The sequence below is a fragment of the Vigna unguiculata genome, chromosome 7 (assembly GCF_037176805.1).
Source record: "Vigna unguiculata cultivar grain cowpea cultivar isolate G323 ecotype 2 chromosome 7, ASM3717680v1, whole genome shotgun sequence".
Lineage (NCBI taxonomy): Eukaryota > Viridiplantae > Streptophyta > Magnoliopsida > Fabales > Fabaceae > Vigna > Vigna unguiculata.
Window position 1 is genome coordinate 24,585,053 of NC_140798.1, and position 21,107 is coordinate 24,606,159.

General features: G+C 32.5%; 2 protein-coding genes and 1 pseudogene across 2 annotated transcripts; all 3 read left to right on the top strand.

Annotated features, from left to right (window-relative positions):
- LOC146884697 (autophagy-related protein 9-like) lies at positions 1 to 4,526 on the top strand. Its single transcript, XM_085675374.1, has 10 exons — positions 1 to 551; positions 636 to 956; positions 1,935 to 2,157; positions 2,373 to 2,552; positions 2,653 to 2,862; positions 2,965 to 3,042; positions 3,146 to 3,216; positions 3,309 to 3,419; positions 3,494 to 4,157; positions 4,254 to 4,526. The coding sequence occupies exons 1-10, from the start codon at positions 1 to 3 to the stop codon at positions 4,404 to 4,406; spliced, it is 2,562 nt and encodes an 853-aa protein (XP_085531500.1). The 3' UTR covers positions 4,407 to 4,526.
- A 1,842-nt stretch (positions 4,527 to 6,368) lies between these two features.
- On the top strand, positions 6,369 to 8,852 carry LOC114191237 (uncharacterized). Its single transcript, XM_028080411.2, has 10 exons — positions 6,369 to 6,509; positions 6,598 to 6,865; positions 6,960 to 7,035; positions 7,104 to 7,215; positions 7,305 to 7,378; positions 7,513 to 7,584; positions 7,964 to 8,087; positions 8,166 to 8,336; positions 8,611 to 8,670; positions 8,757 to 8,852. Exons 1-10 carry the CDS (start codon positions 6,369 to 6,371, stop codon positions 8,850 to 8,852), a joined length of 1,194 nt encoding a protein of 397 aa, XP_027936212.2.
- Positions 8,853 to 13,721: 4,869 nt separating this feature from the next.
- Positions 13,722 to 18,624, top strand: LOC114191238 (uncharacterized; annotated as a pseudogene).
- Positions 18,625 to 21,107: the final 2,483 nt, after the last annotated feature.

A 21,107-nucleotide genomic window follows, 5' to 3' on the forward strand; every position in this document is an offset into this window, starting at 1 on the left:
ATGTTGAACTGGCTAAGAAATATAAGTGCTTCTAATGTATTCAATTGGAAGCGTCAAGGTGTTCAGGATGTTTCACCAGATATTGAAATGACGGATTATAGAAGAATTCCAAATACATATAGTGAGAACCCTTCAGGCCTAGTTAATGATGAGAGCATTAATGTTCAACCCATTGCCGATTTGGATTTCTTCTTTGAAAGAATTTACAGCTATTACTGTGAGAAAGGGCTTTGGTGTATCATCCTAAGGTGGATTGCTGAACTTCTGAGTTTAGGGTTCATCATATGCTTTTCAGGATTTATCTTTCTATATGTTGACTGGAATGGACTCCGTAATGCCAAGTGTGGGATGGCTGCAGTTGAATCTGGAAGAGAACCTTGTGATCTTGCTAAAGAAGCAATTCATCAACACCCTTTAATCCCATTAACAGTACACAGAGCTATTATTGTTGGATACCTGGGAGTATTTTTTGTCTATTGGATATTTTGCTTATTGAAATTCTTCCTTCAATTGAAGGATACACTGAAAATCCATCTGTTTTACTACAACAGGTCAATATGATAAACCAGTTAGATGTATTGATAGATTTTGCATGATTACTTTTTCTGCCATAATTTACCTTGATCTTCTTGCAGTCTCTGTGTAACAGATCATGAAATTCAAACCATGTCCTGGCCTACCATTCTTGAAAAGATTGTTCATTTGCAAAAGTCACAACAACTCTGTGTGGTAAAGAATCTTTCTGCTCATGACATTGTGATGAGGTTGATGCGAAAGGAGAACTATTTGATTGCGATGATCAACAAGGGTGTGCTTACTTTCCCCATTTCTAAATGGGTTCCAGGTGCTGGATCAACAGTCAAATATGGTACTGATGGAACTCAATATCGTCTAATACTACCCAGAACGCTTGAGTTGGCTTTAGATTGGTGCATCCTGCAAAGCATGTTTGACAGGTATGTTAATTATAGTACAAATGCCTTTTCATGCATAATCATTACATTCAGCATCACTTGATCCTGAAACTTGTAAAGGCAAGGTCTTTTCCGAGGTGTAGTTATTGTATTTTTTGGTTTTTCAAAACATCTCTTAAATGACAGTATTGATATCTTAACTTCTTATGGATTTTTAGAAGCTCTGACAGTAAACTTTTTGTTTCCAAGGTATTGAATCTTCATTAAATACTGGTTTTATTTTTTAGCTCCTTCTTGATACATGTTTGCATTCTTATAGGCTTTATTTAGAATAGTTGAGCAGTTTTACTAGAATGTCATTTCTCTAAAGTAATTGGGACTCAACCAGTTTAAAAGCAGTTCGACTGTATTCAAGGCTAAAAAGTTCAGTTTGTTTTAGTTATTTGAAAATATATTTCTTCCATTTTGTTTTAGTTACTATTTAAATTTCATCTCAATATTTAACAAAAAGCCTTACTCTTTTAGTCCCTCACTGTGGACAATAGTGGCTACATAGTTCCTACATTGCATATTTTGAGTAAAAGCAAATTGAACTTAATTAGAAATTAGTTTAAAGAAGACATGATCTGAATCTCCAAGGTAAGGATCATAGCTAGAACATTAAAGCTTAAGACTTAAGTTTTATAAGAAATCTCTATTAGATACTGATTTGATGACAGTCTTAAATTTAAGATTTTGGATGATAAAAATTTTGGTTAGGCTATAATTGCATTAAAATATATAAATAAAAATTAAAAAAATATGAATTTCGTGAGATCTTTGTGTTGGAACAAAATTTGAAAAAAAGTTTTAAAAGTGATGTGGTATGATAAGATTAATATAAAATAAAATAGGAGCTCATGATATGGTATGATCCTTTCATTGAAGATAATCTAAGCAAAGACAGGCTTAAGCCTAATATTGATTATACTGTTATGTTTTTGATGTTGGTTTCCTCCCTTGAATTTATTTTGTATGCAGAAACTTTTGTGTCAGAATGAGTTTTGTGTCAGATTCAAAGACACTAAAAAGAAGACTTATGGTAGTTGGTATTGCAATGTTGGTACTTTCTCCATTTCTTATCATGTTCATGCTGTCACATCTCTTTCTGAGGTATGCTGAGCAAATTTATAATCAACCAAGCACAATATCATCCCGAAGATGGTCAAATTTGTCACGATGGGTCTTTAGGGAATTCAATGAGGTGCTGTTTTCTATCCTTGCAATACACATAAAAGAATGGAATTATCGAAGAAATCTATGTATCGAAGAGTGACTAAACTATGTTGTATAGGACATGTTGGAAATTCTCTGTCTATGTTTTCTCCTGTAGTTTCACGCTAAAATTATTATATGTATTGACCATTAATATTTGAAGTTAGTGCATAATTCCGAGCTCAGAAGTAACGTGTTTTGTAGGTTGATCATCTGTTCAAGCATCGGACTAATAGTGGTGTATCTCATGCTTCTATCTATATGAAGCAATTCCCTTCACCAATGATATCTATCATTGAAAAATTCATCTCATTTGTATCGGGTGGCTTTGTTGCGATTCTGATCATCCTTGCTTTTTTAGAAGAGTCTCTGCTGGAGGGTCATGTAATATCTTTTTCATTCTTCTGTCAAAGAATAATTTATAAATATGTGATTACAGTCATTAATAATATTTTTTCTTTTTTTAAACACAAAATCAATGCAGATATTGGGTCGGAACTTGTTATGGTATGCTGCTATTTTTGGAGCTATAACTGCTCTTAAACGGGTTGCATTTACAGAGAACGAGGTTTTAGTCACTGATCCCGAAGGAGCAATGTCAATGGTAGTTGACCATACACATTATATGCCCAAAAGATGGCGGGGTAAAGAAAGTACTGAAATGGTCCGTCATGAGTTTAAAACCTTGTTCCAGGTACTCAGGACCATTCTCTGTTGCCATTCTCTTCATTATAAAAAAAATAGGTTTGAGATACTACGATACTACTTATGCTGATATTGTTTTTGTTGGTGCCAGTATAGTGGGATGATGTTACTTGAGGAGATGGCTTCAATTTTCGTTACTCCATTCTTGCTTTTGTTTGTGGTCCCAGAGGTTAAACATAATAATTTTCTCTGTTATTGATTGCAGAAGAATGGAATTATATCTTAATTTATACACCATTCAAGTTTTTTTTTTTCTTTTTTTCATTTCGCAGCGGGCTGATGATATCCTGCAGTTTATTGAAAACTTTACTGTATACGTTGAAGGTGTTGGTGATGTTTGCAGGTTGGCATGCAACTATGGTTTCATGATTTAATAATAATTTCTCTAGGGCAAGCAAACCATATTAATTATGTTTTATTCTGCGATTTTACCAGCTTCAGTGTCTTCAATTTTCAAGAGTATGGAAATAAGAGTTATGGCTCTCCATCTAATGTGCCTCGTAGCCAGAGAAGTTCCCAGGGAAAGTTGGAGAAATCATTTTTGAGGTATACAGTCATAAGATTGATCTTTTAAGAGTTCTATTACAATCTATTTTGTTTAAGTTTTGTTGTCATTGCAGCTTCCATAATAGTTACCCTTTTTGGGAACCAAATAATGAAGGAAAACAGTTTCTGCAAAATCTGAGAAGATTCAGAGACAAAAAATTAGCAGAGCATGTAAAGAGACATGGATTTGTCCCCATCAGACCATGGAGAGATGACAACAACATGGGAAGGAATGGAGACAAAAACAGTTTTACATCCAAGGAAATGTCACATGGTACTTTTGTGACCGGCAATCACTTGGGTTCATTGTTGGTAACTGAATCCAGCAATCGAAACAATCATCCCTATCTTCTAGATTGGTACTACATTTCCCAACCTCGTTATGCAACTCCTGGACACGTTTCAACAAATCGTTTCGAAGCAACTAAGCATCATTCCCATTCAATCTTGGAAGAAAATGAACATGAGTATTACCAACACATGAACGAGTTTTGCAATGAACGTGGTGCTTCCTATCTAGGTGCTTCCACATCATCTTTCATCTTCCGGGAAAGCCTAATTGAGGATTCACATTCCATTGATGTGTCTCGCACTACCAAGAGTCGTTGGTGGGATAGAAGTCAACCTCGGAATGAAGATAGTCACAAAAGCTTTCTGGAACCACCAGATTTCAATGACCAAAGAACACATAATTACCACGATAGATTCTCCGACAGAGGGTCAGAAGATCAAGGTCAGGAACACTTGTGTCAGGGTCAACATGATCACACAAGTTTTTCGGAGCCACAAGATTTCTATCACCAAACAACTTACAATTTTCACGATAAATTTTCTGATGAGGGGCAATACTTGTACGGGGGAGATTATCACGAGCTACCTAGTATGGCAGAAGCAGATAATTTAGATGCAGGAAAATTGAATCTTCGTTTTGGTGAGTCCACCCCAAAAAGTCCCACTGTAAATCCAAGCCTGCATGCAGCCTTTTGAGTAAAATGACTTTGCCCTTCCTTATTTTTTTTAGCTGCTTCTTGTTTCTGGAATGCAAGAGTTCCCATGTCTAACCATCATTTTCTTTTCTTCATTATTTGTGTGGAAATGGAAACTATTCTTTGCTGTTAATAGACACCTCAGATGTCTATAATTTTTTTACTTTAAATTTCTTATAAAGTTAGGATTTCCTTGATTATTACATTTAGGATTCATGTAAATTGCTATAATATTCAGTATTATTTTATTATCTTATATTTTCTTTGTTACTTTTTCCACCTAACAATTCCAAAGAATTCTCGTATGAACTTTATTTATCTCTAATTTAACATACAGTATAAGTTGGATTGAAAAAGAAAAAAGGATTTTGTTCAGAGCATTTCAATGGGAATCACTTAACATGTTTTTTGTGTAGTTTTGTCATGGAAGTGATTGATGTTATAATTCTTATACTTAAACTTTAGCACAATTCTTATACTAAAACTTTAGCACAGTTTTTACGATTCTTAAAAATTGTGAAATGAATTAAATATTTCTTACATCGTAATTTTTAGTGGCCAGAATTTTTTAGTGTTAAAATATAAACAAGAATTGTACTTTGTTCAACGTATAAAATATGCCACAGGATTTGCTGCAGCATATATAGTTTAAATTTGTTTAGAGATAAAAAAAAATGGACTAATTGAAAATTTTTTAATAACAAAAAATGTTATATCCTGGTTTGGTCTTGATAATTCTATAGTTTATTTCATACCCTTAAAAAATTATTTCTCTTTCTAAAATGATTTTTGGTTTTGTCTCTCAATTCAATTTTAAAATAAAAAAGTAGAAATCTGTGAATTTTTGGGTACATGATGAGATGTAATTTAGAATTGTTACTTAATTTTCTGTTAATACATAAGTTATTCATGAATGTCATTAAAACAAAAAAGTAATTTTTAATAATAAATTAATACGCACCAAAAATTAAAATTTACTAATTTTAAGTAGAAATACAATTTAAGTCTTTAAGCTTGAAACTACATTATCTGCTATAAATATAAGAACCCAAACTAGTAGGGATAATACTCTTCTACCCATGCTTAATTTCTCGACACGTGTCCATTAGGTTGGTTTTTTGGTCATTTTATAGATTTTCCGGATTCAGCTTTAACGTCCAAAGCTTTGCCGCCTGTTACTACAACTGAGTTGAAATCTTTCATTTTAAGTCAGACTGTATTCTTCGGTAGCTTCCATTACACTCTTCCATTTATTCATTTTGTAATTTCATTTCATTGTTTCAGTGGCTTTTCTCTCTCACAGTCTATCATTTCTCTCTTCTATCTTCCTCAAAGTGTATCACTGCATATTTCAGTTATGAAGTTGGTGCTTGGGTTGCGTTTTGCTTGATTAGGTGATGTTTTTCTTTTTCCTTGGTTTATATTTGGTTTGGTTCATTGTGAGTTCCGTTTTTTTTTCATTCAACATTCTTTGATAATGTTTGTCGATGCTGGTTCGTCAAACTGTAGGATTCAAATTTTTCTACGTCATCTATACCTTTGTGTTTTCTGTGCTTCATCATTTTTTTTCTTTTATTCTTCGTTGCCCTAGGTTTTCCTTTAGTTTATATGAAGTTGAACTTTAGTTGTAATTTTTTTTGTTGTTTATAAATCTGTCTTCTTTCTTCATATTTGTTAAAGTTTGCGTTTGCTGTTTATATTATGGTTACTTGATGATGTAATTTTTTTGTTTTTATTTTCGTTCGCCATAAAGGTCGTCTACTTTGTTGTATTTCCAGTATAGTTATGATTGTTTGGTTTTTTCTTGACCATTATGCTTTGTTCTCCGTTAAAGTTTTCGTTTTTATGAGTATCCTGTAGGTTATTATTGAAGTCTAGGTTTTCATTGTGTGATACTTGAATGTATTTGTATTGATGATATGTTTTTTTTTTTTTTTGATATTGTCATTTTTCCTAGGTTCTAATGGCAAAGAAGTTGGATATGATTAAAGATATTGATGGCAGGAGGGAGACCCTAAAACTTGGTGTGAGAGTGCTTGATTTGTGGTATATTCATAACCGTGAATCCAATGTGCACCTTGAAATGATTTTGATTGACCAAATGGTAATAATAATGTATTTTTTCTTTTATCCTTGATTGTGTTTGAGAATCTTGTATTTATTGGTTGTTGGTTTTGCATATCGTTTGTCAGGGGGACAAGATACATTGCATAGTTAAGAAGGACGAATTTGATATCTGGGATGGTAAGTTGAAGGAAGGCGATACATATCTCATGCACAATTTCAAAATTGTGAAAAATGATGGTCAATATAGAGTGTGTGACCATCCTTTTAAATTGTTGTTTATCGGAGCCACCTCTGTCCGTCCCCAAGCTATTGCAAATGTACCCAATAGTTTTTACCAATTTCGAAGCATAAAAGTGGTAGTGGCTGTTAATTTCTCTCCGGATTTGTTGATTGGTATGTACAATTAGAATGATCTTATTTGCTTTATTTAGGCAAGTATGATGTTGTAATTATTCTTGCTTTTAATTTGTAATCTTTATGATTTCAGATTTGATTGGTTGGGTAGATAACGTCAAAACTAAGGCACAATCTAAAAATGTTATTTTTAGTTTGATGGATATGAGGTAATGACGTTATAATGATTATTTTTATAGGACATATTATTTATTTTAACCAAATTCTTCATATGTAGTGGTGGTGTGGTTTCTTGTACGTTATGGGATGAATATTGCAAGAAAGTTTTAGAAAGGTATAATGACAATCCAAATACCGACAAGTTGGTTATGATTCTTACTCAAGCCAAGGTTAAAGCAGCTACAGGTACTTATGTCGTTATTTTATTATTTTGTCAAAAGATCTTTATTTTGTTCCTGATTAATTTTGGTTTGAATAGGGGAATGGCCAGTCTGTGTCCAATACATGGAATGGGACCAAATTACTTATGGATGATGATATTCCCGAAATTATGCAATTCAAATAACAGTTAAATGAGTAATTATCGTATCTTTGTTTCAAATTTTTGTAAAATATGTACATGATTAGGTATAAGTCATATAATAATTCAATTGTAAAGAATTGTTTTATGATTACTTATATTTCAGAATCTCTGCTGATGAATTAACAATTATGAGTCAATCTGGTACTCAGTCCTCCCAATACAGTGATGCTGAAAGGTTTGTTTATAAATGTTTAGTGAAGAGCATATATGAAATTCCATTGATAAAAAAGTTATGTTTATAAACAAACGTATCTATTGTTTTGATTATATAGTAGTTTTTTCGATATTTGACTAAATTATTTTTCCGTGCAGGAAATTATATGTGTAACTGTGGTGACAACCACTAAGTTTACTCTTGATAACGATGGGTGGTACTACTTGGTTTGTAATCATTGCAACAAAAGAACTAATGAAATTGGTCCTTTCAAATGCACCTATTGTGATCAAGAAAACAACATTTCCATGTTCAAGTTCGTATTTTATTTTATATTCATTCAACTTCATATGATCATGTTTTTGTATTTTATTTGTTATAATATTCCAAATGTTTGTAGGTATAAACTTCAGTTGCAAGTTTGTGATGATGCGTTTAATTGTGCTAACTTTGTGGTGTGGGATCAAGAATGTAGAAACATTATTGGTATTTCCGCTGAAGAATTGCAAAAGAAAATGATCAAGGTTAATACTGTCAGCATCAGTCTCATTAGTTGCTTTGTCATTGATATTAAATTGTTTTTATTTTCATTTTTTAATTAGGTGGGTGAAGATGATCCCAAGTGCTTTCCTGATGACTTGGATGTAATGTTAGGTTGTACTCTCGCTTTCAAAGTTCGAACCCAACCAAGGAATAGATGTGTCTTTGTCATTAAAGTGTCTGACTTACTTGAAATAATCAATTACATTAAGAAGCTTATACAACCCGTACAAGTAACTATTTTCAATAATATTTCTTTGCTATACTTCATATTTGCCTTTAAATTATACACTTTATTCAATATGCTATTATTCTAATTATTTTGTATTTCATAGCTTGCTGAGTGCAGTCATAAGAACAAATTGATGTAGGAGGTGATACTTCCAGTGGCATGGTAAGTCCTTTTAAATCTGTCTTTAATTTGTTCTATGTATTGATTGATTTTGTAATTTTCCATCTTCATAAAGTATATTTTAATATTATTGTTTGTCGATGTTATTTGGTTAGATTGCTGACTTTCGTTCAAAAGGGGTTTGTAATTTAGCAGCAGACACTGATCATGACTTGGTAATTATTTTTGTATTTATTCAATTGTTTATTTTGCATTTTTTTTAAGTTATAATAATATACTTGTAATTTATAAATTGATGCAGATGAGTTTGAGTGGAACAACTGACAATGATCCTGATATTTCTTCTTTGGGTACTCCATCAAAGAGAATCCTTCCAAATAGTGGTGTATCTGTATAATCGTCTCAGGACATAGAGTCTGGTGAACTATCAGCTACCAAGCCCATGAAGACTATCAAGCAAGAGATCGAGTGATTGGACTATGTGTTTTGGTTTTTTGTAATTTGATGAATTAATAATTTCATCACTTTTGATAAATGTATGTTAATTATCGTAACGACTGATAAACTGCTTTATTTTTAATCAATCATAGAATGTTAGAAGAACTTTTGTTGTATTTACTTTCGTATTCCACATAATCTTATTATCATTTAAGTCACATTATTAGTGCAATTTTATCGTTCTTTTTTTATTAAGATTAAAGATAACATTTTTTTATTAAAATTAAGGATAACTTTTGATTAATAGAATTGTGATGTAATCATCATTTACATGATATAATTTACGTGACAAACAGTTAGTTTAATTGGTTTAATTATGATACTTGGAATGTACTATAAACAATAACACTAATTGGAAACAAAATAAGTAATGTACTATAAACAATAATGTAACTGAAAACAAAATATATAATGTACTATAAACAATAAGCTTCATTGGAAACAAAATAAGTTTTAACTTAGCCATTACTTCTAAATTCCATAACCATCCATGCAGAAGTACTCAAAAACATATATAATCCTCTAACATACTGTTACATAACAGTTTAAACTTAATCCTTCCTAACATTAATAATATTTGATCGATTTATATCGACCCCAAAAGTTATGACATCTCCGGCTTGGAATCCATTTTCAGCACAAAATTTCTTCCATCCACAACTTAAAAAGCATTCGTATGTCCTTTTCTTGGCCCATCTTACGGTGCATGACCACGAACAACCATTGGTATTGTGAATTTCATGATATTTCTTGTTCTTTACCAACGCTCTTGAAGCAAACTCGAAATCCAAATACTGAAAAATTAAATTAGAATCTATTAAAAAATTGAATAAACGACATAAAGGAAAATATAGAACATTAAAAAATCATACTAGTGAAGAAGAATGAACATCATAGTCGGTTAAAGTCTTGATCGTTGTGTAGTAAAACTCACTTTCTAAAGCATCGTCCTCATTTATGGTAGTTTCATCTTTGATCAATGGTTTGGAATAAATTATTTTATTTCCTATCAAAGAGAATATCCTAAACAAGAATTTGCGATCCCCTATAAAATTGAGACGCAATACCTGATCCTCACGTAGATCATAATTGGTTACCATTTTTTCTAATCCATGTCTAGCAAATATCCTTCCTGTGTAAGATCCCTCAATGAAAACTTCATAATTCTTGCCCACGGGGTCTATCATTTTAACTTTTTGGTACATGTTAGGATTTGAGGAGTCAAATATTGGTCCCCAGAAATGGGAAAAGGCATCATCGAAAATTATAGATCCCTGATTCACAATTGGAATATGAATTATGATCAAATTAATCTAAGTACAAAATTTTGTCAAATGAAAATTAGTAAAAATCAACAATTTATAAATGTTTACCGGTTGTAGTGGAAAATCTACGCAGAAACAGGTGAAGAACTTTACTGATCTCACAGGTTTAGGAAACTGAGTTTGTTCATTAGGAATATGGTAATTAATTTCAGTCTAATCCCAGTCGAAAACCCTAGAATGAAACAAGTTTCCTCCTACATAGCGGACATTTATAAAATATAGAAGCCTTAAGTTATACATTTTTGCTAAAAGAAAACCTGCAGGGAATTTTCTTTTAGCCAATAATGCTTCATTCAGTTGTATCTCGAATACATTTCCTTCTGGATCTATAAATCTGCAGCATTGCACACCAATTTCCTTCTCCCAATAAACAAAAAAGGGTTTCTCAAAAGCAACATAGTGCTGCGAAGTATCAATTACAATATACAAAATGTATCAACATTACATTTGACAACCATATTCCGAATACAAATTGACAACCTTATTCAGACCAAATTCGAAGAATATTAACATTATAAGTAATTATTTTTGGGGAATTTGTTAATAGCCGACAAACAATAACACATGAATGAAAAAAAAGGACATTAATTTATAATCTAACAACATAAATCGAAGATCAAACTTAAAAACCATATAAACTGAGCGCAAAAATGATGTTGAACAAGAAATCACTAAAAATACTGGAAATGACTTACCTTGATGGGATTAAGAACCGAAAGCCAACACGGGTGGAAGTTGTTAAGGCTTAGAGAAGAATACGAAGCCATTGCAATGCGAAGCTTGCAGAAGTTTTAGAGTCTGATTTTGGAAGTTTTGCTTGAAAGCTAAACGACATACATATATATAATAAAAAAAAACCCGACATCTTATGTAGATTCTCATCATTATTGTATATCAACTCCGAATCTGAACGGCCAATATATATTTTCTATCGATATAGTAATGTATATATATATATATATATATATATATACACACACATATATATATATATACATATATATATATATATATATATGTATGTATATATATATATATATATATGTATATATATATACATATATATATATATATATATATGTATGTATATATATATATACATATATATATATATATACATACATATATATATATATATATATATATATATATATTAGCATTTTCAATTGACGGCACTCAATAGGGTTGCATTAAATTAAGACGAATGTAATAAATGACATAATATATTATATATTACACTACAATGTACTTTTACTTTATAATCACGCTACTATACTCATTGCATGAACAACTTTTCATTAATTAGACAAGACATATTATTGAAAACCGTATAGAAGGGAAATTAATGGACTTTCATTCGTGCTATTATTGCTGCATACACAATGAACATAATTCATCGACAAAAACATATTCAAGTACCTTGAAACATAAGATTAATGGCAATGTAACGGATAAAAGCTATTCAATACAAGAACTCCAAACTTGCTATGAATCACAATCTCATTTACAAGATGCATACAGGTATGACTTTTTTAACTATTGATTTTTTCCAAAATGAATAATATATTATTGCTTCATTAATGAAGACTTTGATATTCAGTACATTGTAATATTTGTAATATTATTTTTCAAATACAGTTACTTCATATCAATTATCTTAATAATGGAGGACGAAAAGTCTTCCTACATTTCTTCTGCAAATGCACGATAAAAAAGGAAAACGATACTCAAAGAGAAGAGGATTAACAAGGAAAATAATCAACAATGCACACCGTTATTCAGCAATCAAGCCAAAAGAAGGATGTTTACCCCTTTTTGTGATGTGACAACTAATATTCTCAATCAAGAAAGTAGACAAAATTGTTATGTAGAATCAAATGAAGGAAATAGTCATACATATGCAGATCATACCATTTCACTGCGACATAATTTGTTACACAAGTTTCATATAGTTGGTTCAAAGGAGACAAATCAAAATCATCCCTACTTGTATAGAGGAACGTCTTCTCAGCATAATGCAATACCTGAGGCTAATTCTTCTATCAGTGAACTTCTTGAAGAAAATGCTAATACATTCTCTGATGATGTTACTGAAGCTATCATTGTCATATTATAACAAATAGAACTCAAATTTTTTGGTTAACTTAATTAATCATTATATATGTTTGGAATAATATTTGTAACGTCAATCATCAAGTTTGGTGTATGAATGTAGATGAAATTATTGCTACTGTTATGGCAACTGAGTATCCTAGTAGTTCACCAGACAGATATGATATCTAATTCTATATGAACATGTTATTACATTCCATGATTAAATTAAATTGTTGATGACCTTCTTAATGTTTCACTATTTATGCAGATATAGGTGATCCAGTTTTCATATGTAGACATTGTAAAGCACAAATGTGGTACCAAGAAAAAATAGACAAACATGCACACTATGCTAATCCAAAGTTTCAATTGTGTTGTGGTAATGGAAAAATTCAGTTTCCCCTTTTGAATGATCCCCCAATTGTGATGCAAAAACTGCTATTTGAATCCAATTCAATAGAGTTTAGAAATTTTCAACAGCATATCAGAACATATAATATGATGTTTGCATTTACATCACTGTTAGGACTTTGGCAAGTGTACCAAGTCGCGCAAGTAGTAACCGGTAAGTTCGGGATATCGTTTCCCAAGAAACTTGTGTATACTAATTAATTGCGTAATTAGTGACTAATTTAAACTAATGAATAAATCCATATTTTGAGTTTCAATGTATGAAATTAAACTTTGCATAAATAATTAAAATTGAACTTTGGAAGTTAAAGGCACTTAGTGAATGGAAAAGATTAGAAATGATATGACTTGATATTGTCGGGGCTAGAATTCACCAACTATGCTCTCATGCAACTACAATTTAACATCCTCTTCATTAATATGCTAATGCCAACCCAGAATATTACTCAAACCCTAATTCCTTAATAGATTGAGCCTAAATTTCCTTATTAAAAGTCAATTCCTTGAACTCTTAATAAGCAAATTTGCTTTATGCACAAAGGTTTAAGACAACCAATGGGTCAAGCCCCATTCCTAGGTACAAGCTCCATTGAGTTTTCTTATTTCAAATCTAGGTTTCAAAAGATATTTCCACACCCAATGAACCAAAAATCATGCAAGAGATGGCTAAATCAATGCAAGCTTTAAGTGAAGAAATAAGAAGACTAGCAATTAATGAAAGAGTCATATATATAATCAAAACATTTGCATTTACACAAGAGTTTCGTGGCTACATCTAACCCCAACAAAAATGGGTTTAGCTCTCCATTGCCATGGAGAGCTCAAGCTTAAAAATGGAAGAAAAGGAAGAGAAAGAGATACAAAGAGGAAGATGGAGTTGTTCCCACAAGCCCTAGCACTCCTCCAAGCTCTCCAAATGTGTTCTTCGTGCCTCCAAAATGCGAAAGATCTGTTTCCCTTTGCAAAAACAGAAGAAAAAGAGCCAACTTGCCACATCAGCGAACACTGGCGCTTGGCGGAAGGGTCTCACCGCCAGGCGCAAGCCACCAAACAGGGGGCAAACTTTCACGCTACCGCCCGACGGTGACCAAGTGCCGCCAGGCGGTGACCAACAGTGGCGCCTGGCTGGCGCTTTTCTGGCGCTTGGCGCTGGCGGCCCGTTGCGCTTGGCGCTGTCTCTATGTCGCTGGGTGCTTCCTGTTGATATTTTTGCTCTTCTCCTTGCTATTCCGGGTCACTCATTTGTCTGGACTTTTGGAGCAAAGCTTCCAATCTACAAAAAAGACACAAAAAAATGGGGATTAATGGTATATTTAGATCAATGTGACCCACAATGTATTTATTTACAAAAGTAAGGTAAAATTGAGGATTAAGTAGGTTAAAAGCTTTGGAAGAGATGATTTTGCTAATGAAATATACCTTGGATAATGGTAAAAATTAACATTATCAATCACCTGGAGCCAAAATTGATAACAGTTACAACAACGAACATGGTCCTCCTAATTTACGAATACAAGGCCAAGCTTGTCATAGAATTGGAAGTCTTTTACCACCTGTTGGAGAAGTACCAAGATTTGCCCAACTCTACATCTACGACACTGAAAATGAAATTCACAACAGAATGCAATCATTAAGGTAATTGTACTTAACCAATATACTTCAATCGAAAACTTATACAACTTAAGGCAATTTCAAATTATTTTTTTGTTTCAGGAATGACAACAAGGTTGATATCGAAATTGTAAAGAAGCTAACGAACATGTTAGATGAACACAATGTTCATGCAAAATCTTTTAGGATGGCAAGAGATCGCTATCGAGAGAAAGAATTTACGAATCTGAAACTAAGACTTATTGCTGATAGAACTAAGGATGGAAGGATATACAATACTCCTAATGTTTCATAAGTAGCAGCCTTAATTGTTGGTGACGTTGACAATGCTTCTCCAAGGAATATTATAATGGAAAACAGAAGTGGAAGGCTGCAAAGAATTAATAAGTTGCACACCAGTTACCTAGGATTTCAATATCCTTTACTATTTCCATATGGTGAAGATGGATATAGACATGATGTTAGGCATCGTGATATCAGTACTGGGAACAATACAAAGAGGAACCACCTAACAATCAGAGAATGGTTTTGTTTCAGAATTCAGACAAGACAAAATGAAGCCCAAACAATACTTAGATCAAAGAGATTGTTTCAACAATTTGTGGTTGACAGTTATACTATGATAGAATTTGAACGATTGTCCTTTATTAGGAATAACCAATCAGAGCTTAGAGTGGATAAGTACAATAATCTTTGTCAAACAAGTTCAAATATGCATGAAGAAGGATCAACCAAGGGCAAAAGAGTTGTTCTACCATCGACTTTCGTTGGAGGCACAAGATTTATGAATCAATTATATTTTGTAGTTATGTTGGTTTTCCAGATCTGTTTCTAACTTTCACATGCAATCCCAAATGGCCTGAGATTCGCAGGATACTGTGTAACCTAAACTTGACACCATCTGATAGGCCAGACTTGATCTCAAGGGTATTCCGAATTAAATTCGATCAACTTCTTACAGACTTAACCAAAAATCATTTCCTTGGAAAGGTTATTGCATGTGAGGATTACAATAAAACTTCAAACCTCCTATATATTAATAATTCCTAATTACATGTTATAACTTTTATAGGTTTTCAATGCAGATATGTACACTATTGAATTCCAAAAACGTGGTCTGCCACATGCACATCTACTTCTCTTCTTGCATTCCAGTTGCAAATATCCAACTACGGAAGATATTGATAGGGTTATTTCAGCTGAAATACCATGTCCTAAACAAGAGCCAAAACTTTATGAATGTGTGAAAGATCATATGATTCATGGGCCATGTGGATTAGCAAACAAATCTCTGCCTTGCATGAAAAATGGAAAGTGCTTTAGGTTTTATCCAAAGATGTTTCAAGAGACAACTACTATTTCTGAAGATGGATTCCTACACTACCGCAGACGCAATAATTCAATATCTATTGTCAAGAATGACATTTGCTTATACAACCGTTCAGTAGTTCCATACAACTCCAAGTTGTTGCTTAAGTATCAAACTCATATTAATGTTGAATGGTGCAATAGAAGTACCTCGATAAAATACTTATTCAAATACATTAACAAGGGTTATGACAGAATTACAACAGCTATAATGGATAACAACAACCAATCTTTCGCTTCACATCAAGCTGTAGATGAAATCAAGCAGTATGTTGACTGTAGATATATACCTCCCAGTGAAGCATGTTGGAGAATATTTTCATTTCCTATTCACGGAAGAAATCCAGCTGTAGAAAGGCTAATTTTTCATCTTCTTGGTGAGCAGTCAGTCTACTTCAAGGATGACGACTATATTGACAATATACTAGGAAAACCTACAGTTGCAGAATCTATGTTTACAAGCTGGATGGAATGCAATAAAACGCATGAAGCTGCAAGGAGTTTAACATACCCACTTTTGTTTCAAAGTTTGTATATGTAAAAAAGGATAGATGCTGGAAACCAAGGAAAAAGGGCAACACAATTGGAAGACTGATTTGGGTGCCACCAATAGCAGGTGAACTTTTCTATCTTAGGAGAATGCTAACAGTAATCAAAGGGCCATCATGTTACGAAGACATTAGGACAGTCAACAACATAGTGTATCCAACTTTTAGAGATGCCTGTCAAGCTTCTGGATTCTTAGCAGATGATAATGAATACATAGAAGCTATAACAGAAGCCAAAGATTGGGGATCTGGTCACTTCCTAAGGAAACTATTTGTAGCTATGTTAGTTTGTGATAGTCTTAATAGACCAGATCAAGTATGGGAAAAGACGTGACATTGGTTGTCTGATGGTATACTGCATAGAGAAAGAATAACAGCTGCAAATCCAGGTATATTTAAAATACTACCCAAAGTAATTTTTTCATTGAACACCAAAATACATGTTAGTAATTCTGATATTATTTATGCAGAATTGCAACTTAGCAATGACACCTTGGAAAATTTAACTTTATTTGAAATTGAAGACCTTCTTCTGAAAAATAGGAGAAGTTTGAAATAGTTTCCTCCAATGCCTTATCCTGATGCTTTTGCAACAACTAATTGTGGTAATAGATTGATATACTCTGAACTAGATTATAACGTGGTGGAACAACATAATCTATTTGAAAGAAACTACAATTCAATGACAGGTGAATAGTTCAAATATAATTTTATAGTAGATGATGAATGAAATAATTACAATAACCTGTGTTACAATAATTATATCCACCATTAACTTATTTCATGTTGTAGTTGAACAAAAGAACATATTTGAAAAGGTAAATGAGGCTGTTATGAAGAACAATGGTGGAATGTTTTTCTTGTATGGATATGGGGGCACATGAAAAACTTTTATGTGGTCAACATTATCATCAGCACTGCGATCAAAGGGAAAAATCATGCTGATAGTGGCATCAAGCAAAATAGCATCACTTTTGTTACCCGGTGGACGAACAACACATTCTAAATTTAGAATTTCGATTCCTATACTTGAAAATTCCATCTGTAACATTGAACAAGGTTCTGATGCTGCCCACCTATTAAGAGTAGCTCATCTTATAATATGGGATGAAGCACCAATGGTACACAAATTTTGTTTTGAAGCCTTGGATAGAATATTGAAAGACATTATGAAAGATGATCTAACATGTAATTCAGTTTTTGGAGGAAAAGTGGTTGTATTTGGAGGTGACTTTAGACAGATTCTACCTGTCATTCCTAGAGGAACTCGATCAGATATTGTCCATGCTACAATTAATGCGTCATACCTATGGAATCACTATCAGGTATTGACATTGTCCAAGAACATGAGACTTATGCAATCAGGACTCCCAAAATCTACAGCAACAGAAATTCAACAATTCTCTGATTGAATTGTTAAACTTAGAGATGGAAAGTTGTGTAAACCAAATGATGGAGTGGTTGAAATTGAAATACCACATGAATTTCTGATAACATAATTCAATGATCCTTTTCAAGCAATTGTGGATTCCACTTATCCAGAACTAATTCAAAATTACAGTGATGAAAAGTATTTAAAGAGCAGAGCAATATTGGCCAGTAGAATCGAGACTGATGATGAAATCAATGACTACATTTTGTCATTGATCCCAAGTAAAGCATTTGTTATTCGCCTAACTCCATTATCTACTATAATACATGCAACAAAAAAAACATAACACTAATACTATTTTACAGGAGAACCGAAAGAATATCTTAGTGCAGATTCCATTGATAAATCTGACAATCTCACAAATGATGACATGGATATCATTACACCAGAATTTCTAAACTCATTGACTATTTCAACATTGCCAAGCCATAACATCAAACTCAAAATTGGATCACCCATTATGTTATTAAGAAATCTGGATCAGTCTGAGGGTCTGTGCAACAAAACTAGATTAATTATTATAAGATTGGCAAATCATGTCATTGGTGCAAGACCTATTACAACGAACAACAATTGAAATGAAGTATATATACCCAGAATGTCTATGTCCCCATCCCAGTCTCCATGGCCATTCAAGCTAATTAGAAGGCAATTTTTAATTATATTATCTTATGTCATGACAATAAATAAATCTCAGGGACAATCATTAGGTTCGGTAGGATTATACCTACCGACACCAGTATTTAACCATGGTCAGTTATATGTTGCAGTTTCTAGGGTTCAGAGTAAATCAGGATTAAAGATATTAATCCGTGATAAAGAAAAAGACCTTTGTCTCATACAACAAATGTTGTCTTCAAGGAAGTCTTCCAGAATGTATAACAAGAAGCAACCTATATCTTAATGATTGTATTATGTCTCAACATTATATAGTATATGCACCTCTCTATATCTATTGCAGATCTACAATAACCATACATATTACATCTCAACAAATATAAAAAAATAAAAAAATACACAATTTTTATACAACATTGTTGCTCTTGCATTTTTTAAAACAAAAAAAAGACATATCGTTAATTATTAAGAATGAAAATGTCGAATGAAATCAAAACGAAAAATTACATGTTCTTGCTGCTTACACTACAGTTGCTGTATTCTTGCTTTCCCCTTTTCGTTCTCTCAATCTTCATCTGTTAAATGATATAAAACAATGATACCCAAAAAAGATTCTCCATCATTTAAAACAGCACCAACCAACAACGCAACAATGAAAATTACTATTTTGAACCTAATGACACCTAATTAATTTCTATATACAACACCACTATTTGAATACCCGTATTAATACTACTAATACGCATGCCAAAATGTCGTACACTTGGATATTCGAACCATATTCTGCATCAAAGACATTGCTCTTAAAAATGGTCATTTACGAAAGCCACATTCAAATAACATTATGAGATTAAAAAATGTAATATTCAACTTATATTGACATGTAATCTAAGTAAACCATTACAGATTCATTTGTCAAAATACATTACGTTTGTTGTTATAATGAATCGATTCATCTATCTATTCATCATTGATCACTTCATCTATATATTCTCTATAACATTCTAATCAATTATCGTAACGCCTCATTATTATAATAAAATAATTTAATTATTTCATTTTTAAAAAATCAATACTTTTTATACAACATTTGACAAACAAAAATCCAACCATTACGTCTCACAAACGAAATTATGATCGATTACTATACATCAAAAATTCCAAATTTCAGAAACCCATTACTTCATCCACCAAATTAAACATATCCATACATATCAAACCAAAACTGCAAACATAATTAAAAGTACTTGCGCCACACTTGCACCAAAATGTTACCACATAAGTATATATTTAGCGTTACCAATCTAAAGTCAAAAAACACCCTAAATTTTCTTAATTATTATTGTTCTGTCGTCATCTTTCTGAACTTCCAACTTGATAGAGTCTCCCACGCATAAGTTATTTTCACTGACAAATCTCTTACATCCAGATCCCAAATAACATTCAGATTTTGATCTTGCAGCCCATCTAATTGAACATTCCCAACTGTTTCCATTGCCATTTGATAGAATATACTCCTTCTTAGACCTCGACAATGCAGATCCAACAAAAGAAGCATTAAGATACTGAAAACAACAATTCAAAATGTTAACAAATTAACTGAACAATAAAATGCATACTCAAAAACAATACTGCCATTAAAGATATACATAATAGTAGCAGCGACGATGCACCAACATCATAATCAGTCAAACACTTAACCAACGAATAATCTGCACCAGGGTCAGCAACATCTGAACCAACATTGCCACTACCAGAACAGGACACACCATTTCTGCTATAATCAATCTCCATTCCTTCTAACGAAAACAGCCTATACAAGAAAACATTCTTCGAAACATAATTCAGATGCAAGTACACTTCATCTTTCAAATTATAGTACTTAAACATCTTTCCAATACCACCACGAAAAACTGTTGTACCATTTGCTTTCACATCAAACTTAAACTTAAAAGTTTTATAACAAGGATCTATGAACTGCATCTTTTCACCATAAATTACTTTCTTCTCCCAGAATAAATGAAAATATGCATCCAAGCAAATCATAGACTGCATTCCGAGAAACAGTAAATATTAGATTGGAATAAAAATGTACTAGAAGACAAAAGAATTTAATAAGGTTGGAAAGTTAACCTCTGTGGGACATAACTTCACCCGAAATGAAGACAAGAACTTGGACCACACTAAATCTTCCTTTGCAATGTAACTATTACCTAAACCAGGGTATTCGATCTCAGTCCAGTTTGTGTCGAAAATTCTGATTCGGAAATATCTATCACCACAGAACAAAGTACATATATAATGCAATTCATCCAGTTCGTAGAAATCTTCAAAATGATATGGAACTCGAAATATCCCCTTCCTAATCAAATCGTCATCGAACTCTAAGTTCATAACATTTCCCATTGGATCGGTGAAATAGTTCGTTCCAATAACCAACTTCTTTCCCCATTCAACCATAAAACCTTCTTCAAAATCTCCAAAGCCCTGTAATGCCCGTACGTGCAAGAACACATCCATATACAACATGCATGTCAGAAAAATTAACCAAACTATGCATCAATGACATTATCACAACCATTAAAAACACAACGAAAGAATTCATCAAACCAATAGAAGGTATTGAAAAACATATATATAACCAATATTCATAACGCATATGAACAGCAAAAGTTCAAAATTACTTACGTCACTCGAAGTTAGCAAGCAGATGGAGTTCTAGAATAAGTTCTTGAAGCTGTATCTGC

Coding starts and splice junctions, on each gene's coding strand:
- LOC146884697 (XM_085675374.1), top strand. CDS start 1: ATGTTGAACTGGCTAAGAAATATAAGTGCTTCTAATGTATTCAATTGG. Junction 2,553..2,652: donor AGTCTCTGCTGGAGGGTCAT/GTAATATCTTTT, acceptor AAATCAATGCAG/ATATTGGGTCGGAACTTGTT. Junction 2,863..2,964: donor AGTTTAAAACCTTGTTCCAG/GTACTCAGGACC, acceptor TGTTGGTGCCAG/TATAGTGGGATGATGTTACT.
- LOC114191237 (XM_028080411.2), top strand. CDS start 6,369: ATGGCAAAGAAGTTGGATATGATTAAAGATATTGATGGCAGGAGGGAG. Junction 7,036..7,103: donor TTTAGTTTGATGGATATGAG/GTAATGACGTTA, acceptor CTTCATATGTAG/TGGTGGTGTGGTTTCTTGTA. Junction 8,337..8,610: donor AGCTTATACAACCCGTACAA/GTAACTATTTTC, acceptor TTATTTGGTTAG/ATTGCTGACTTTCGTTCAAA.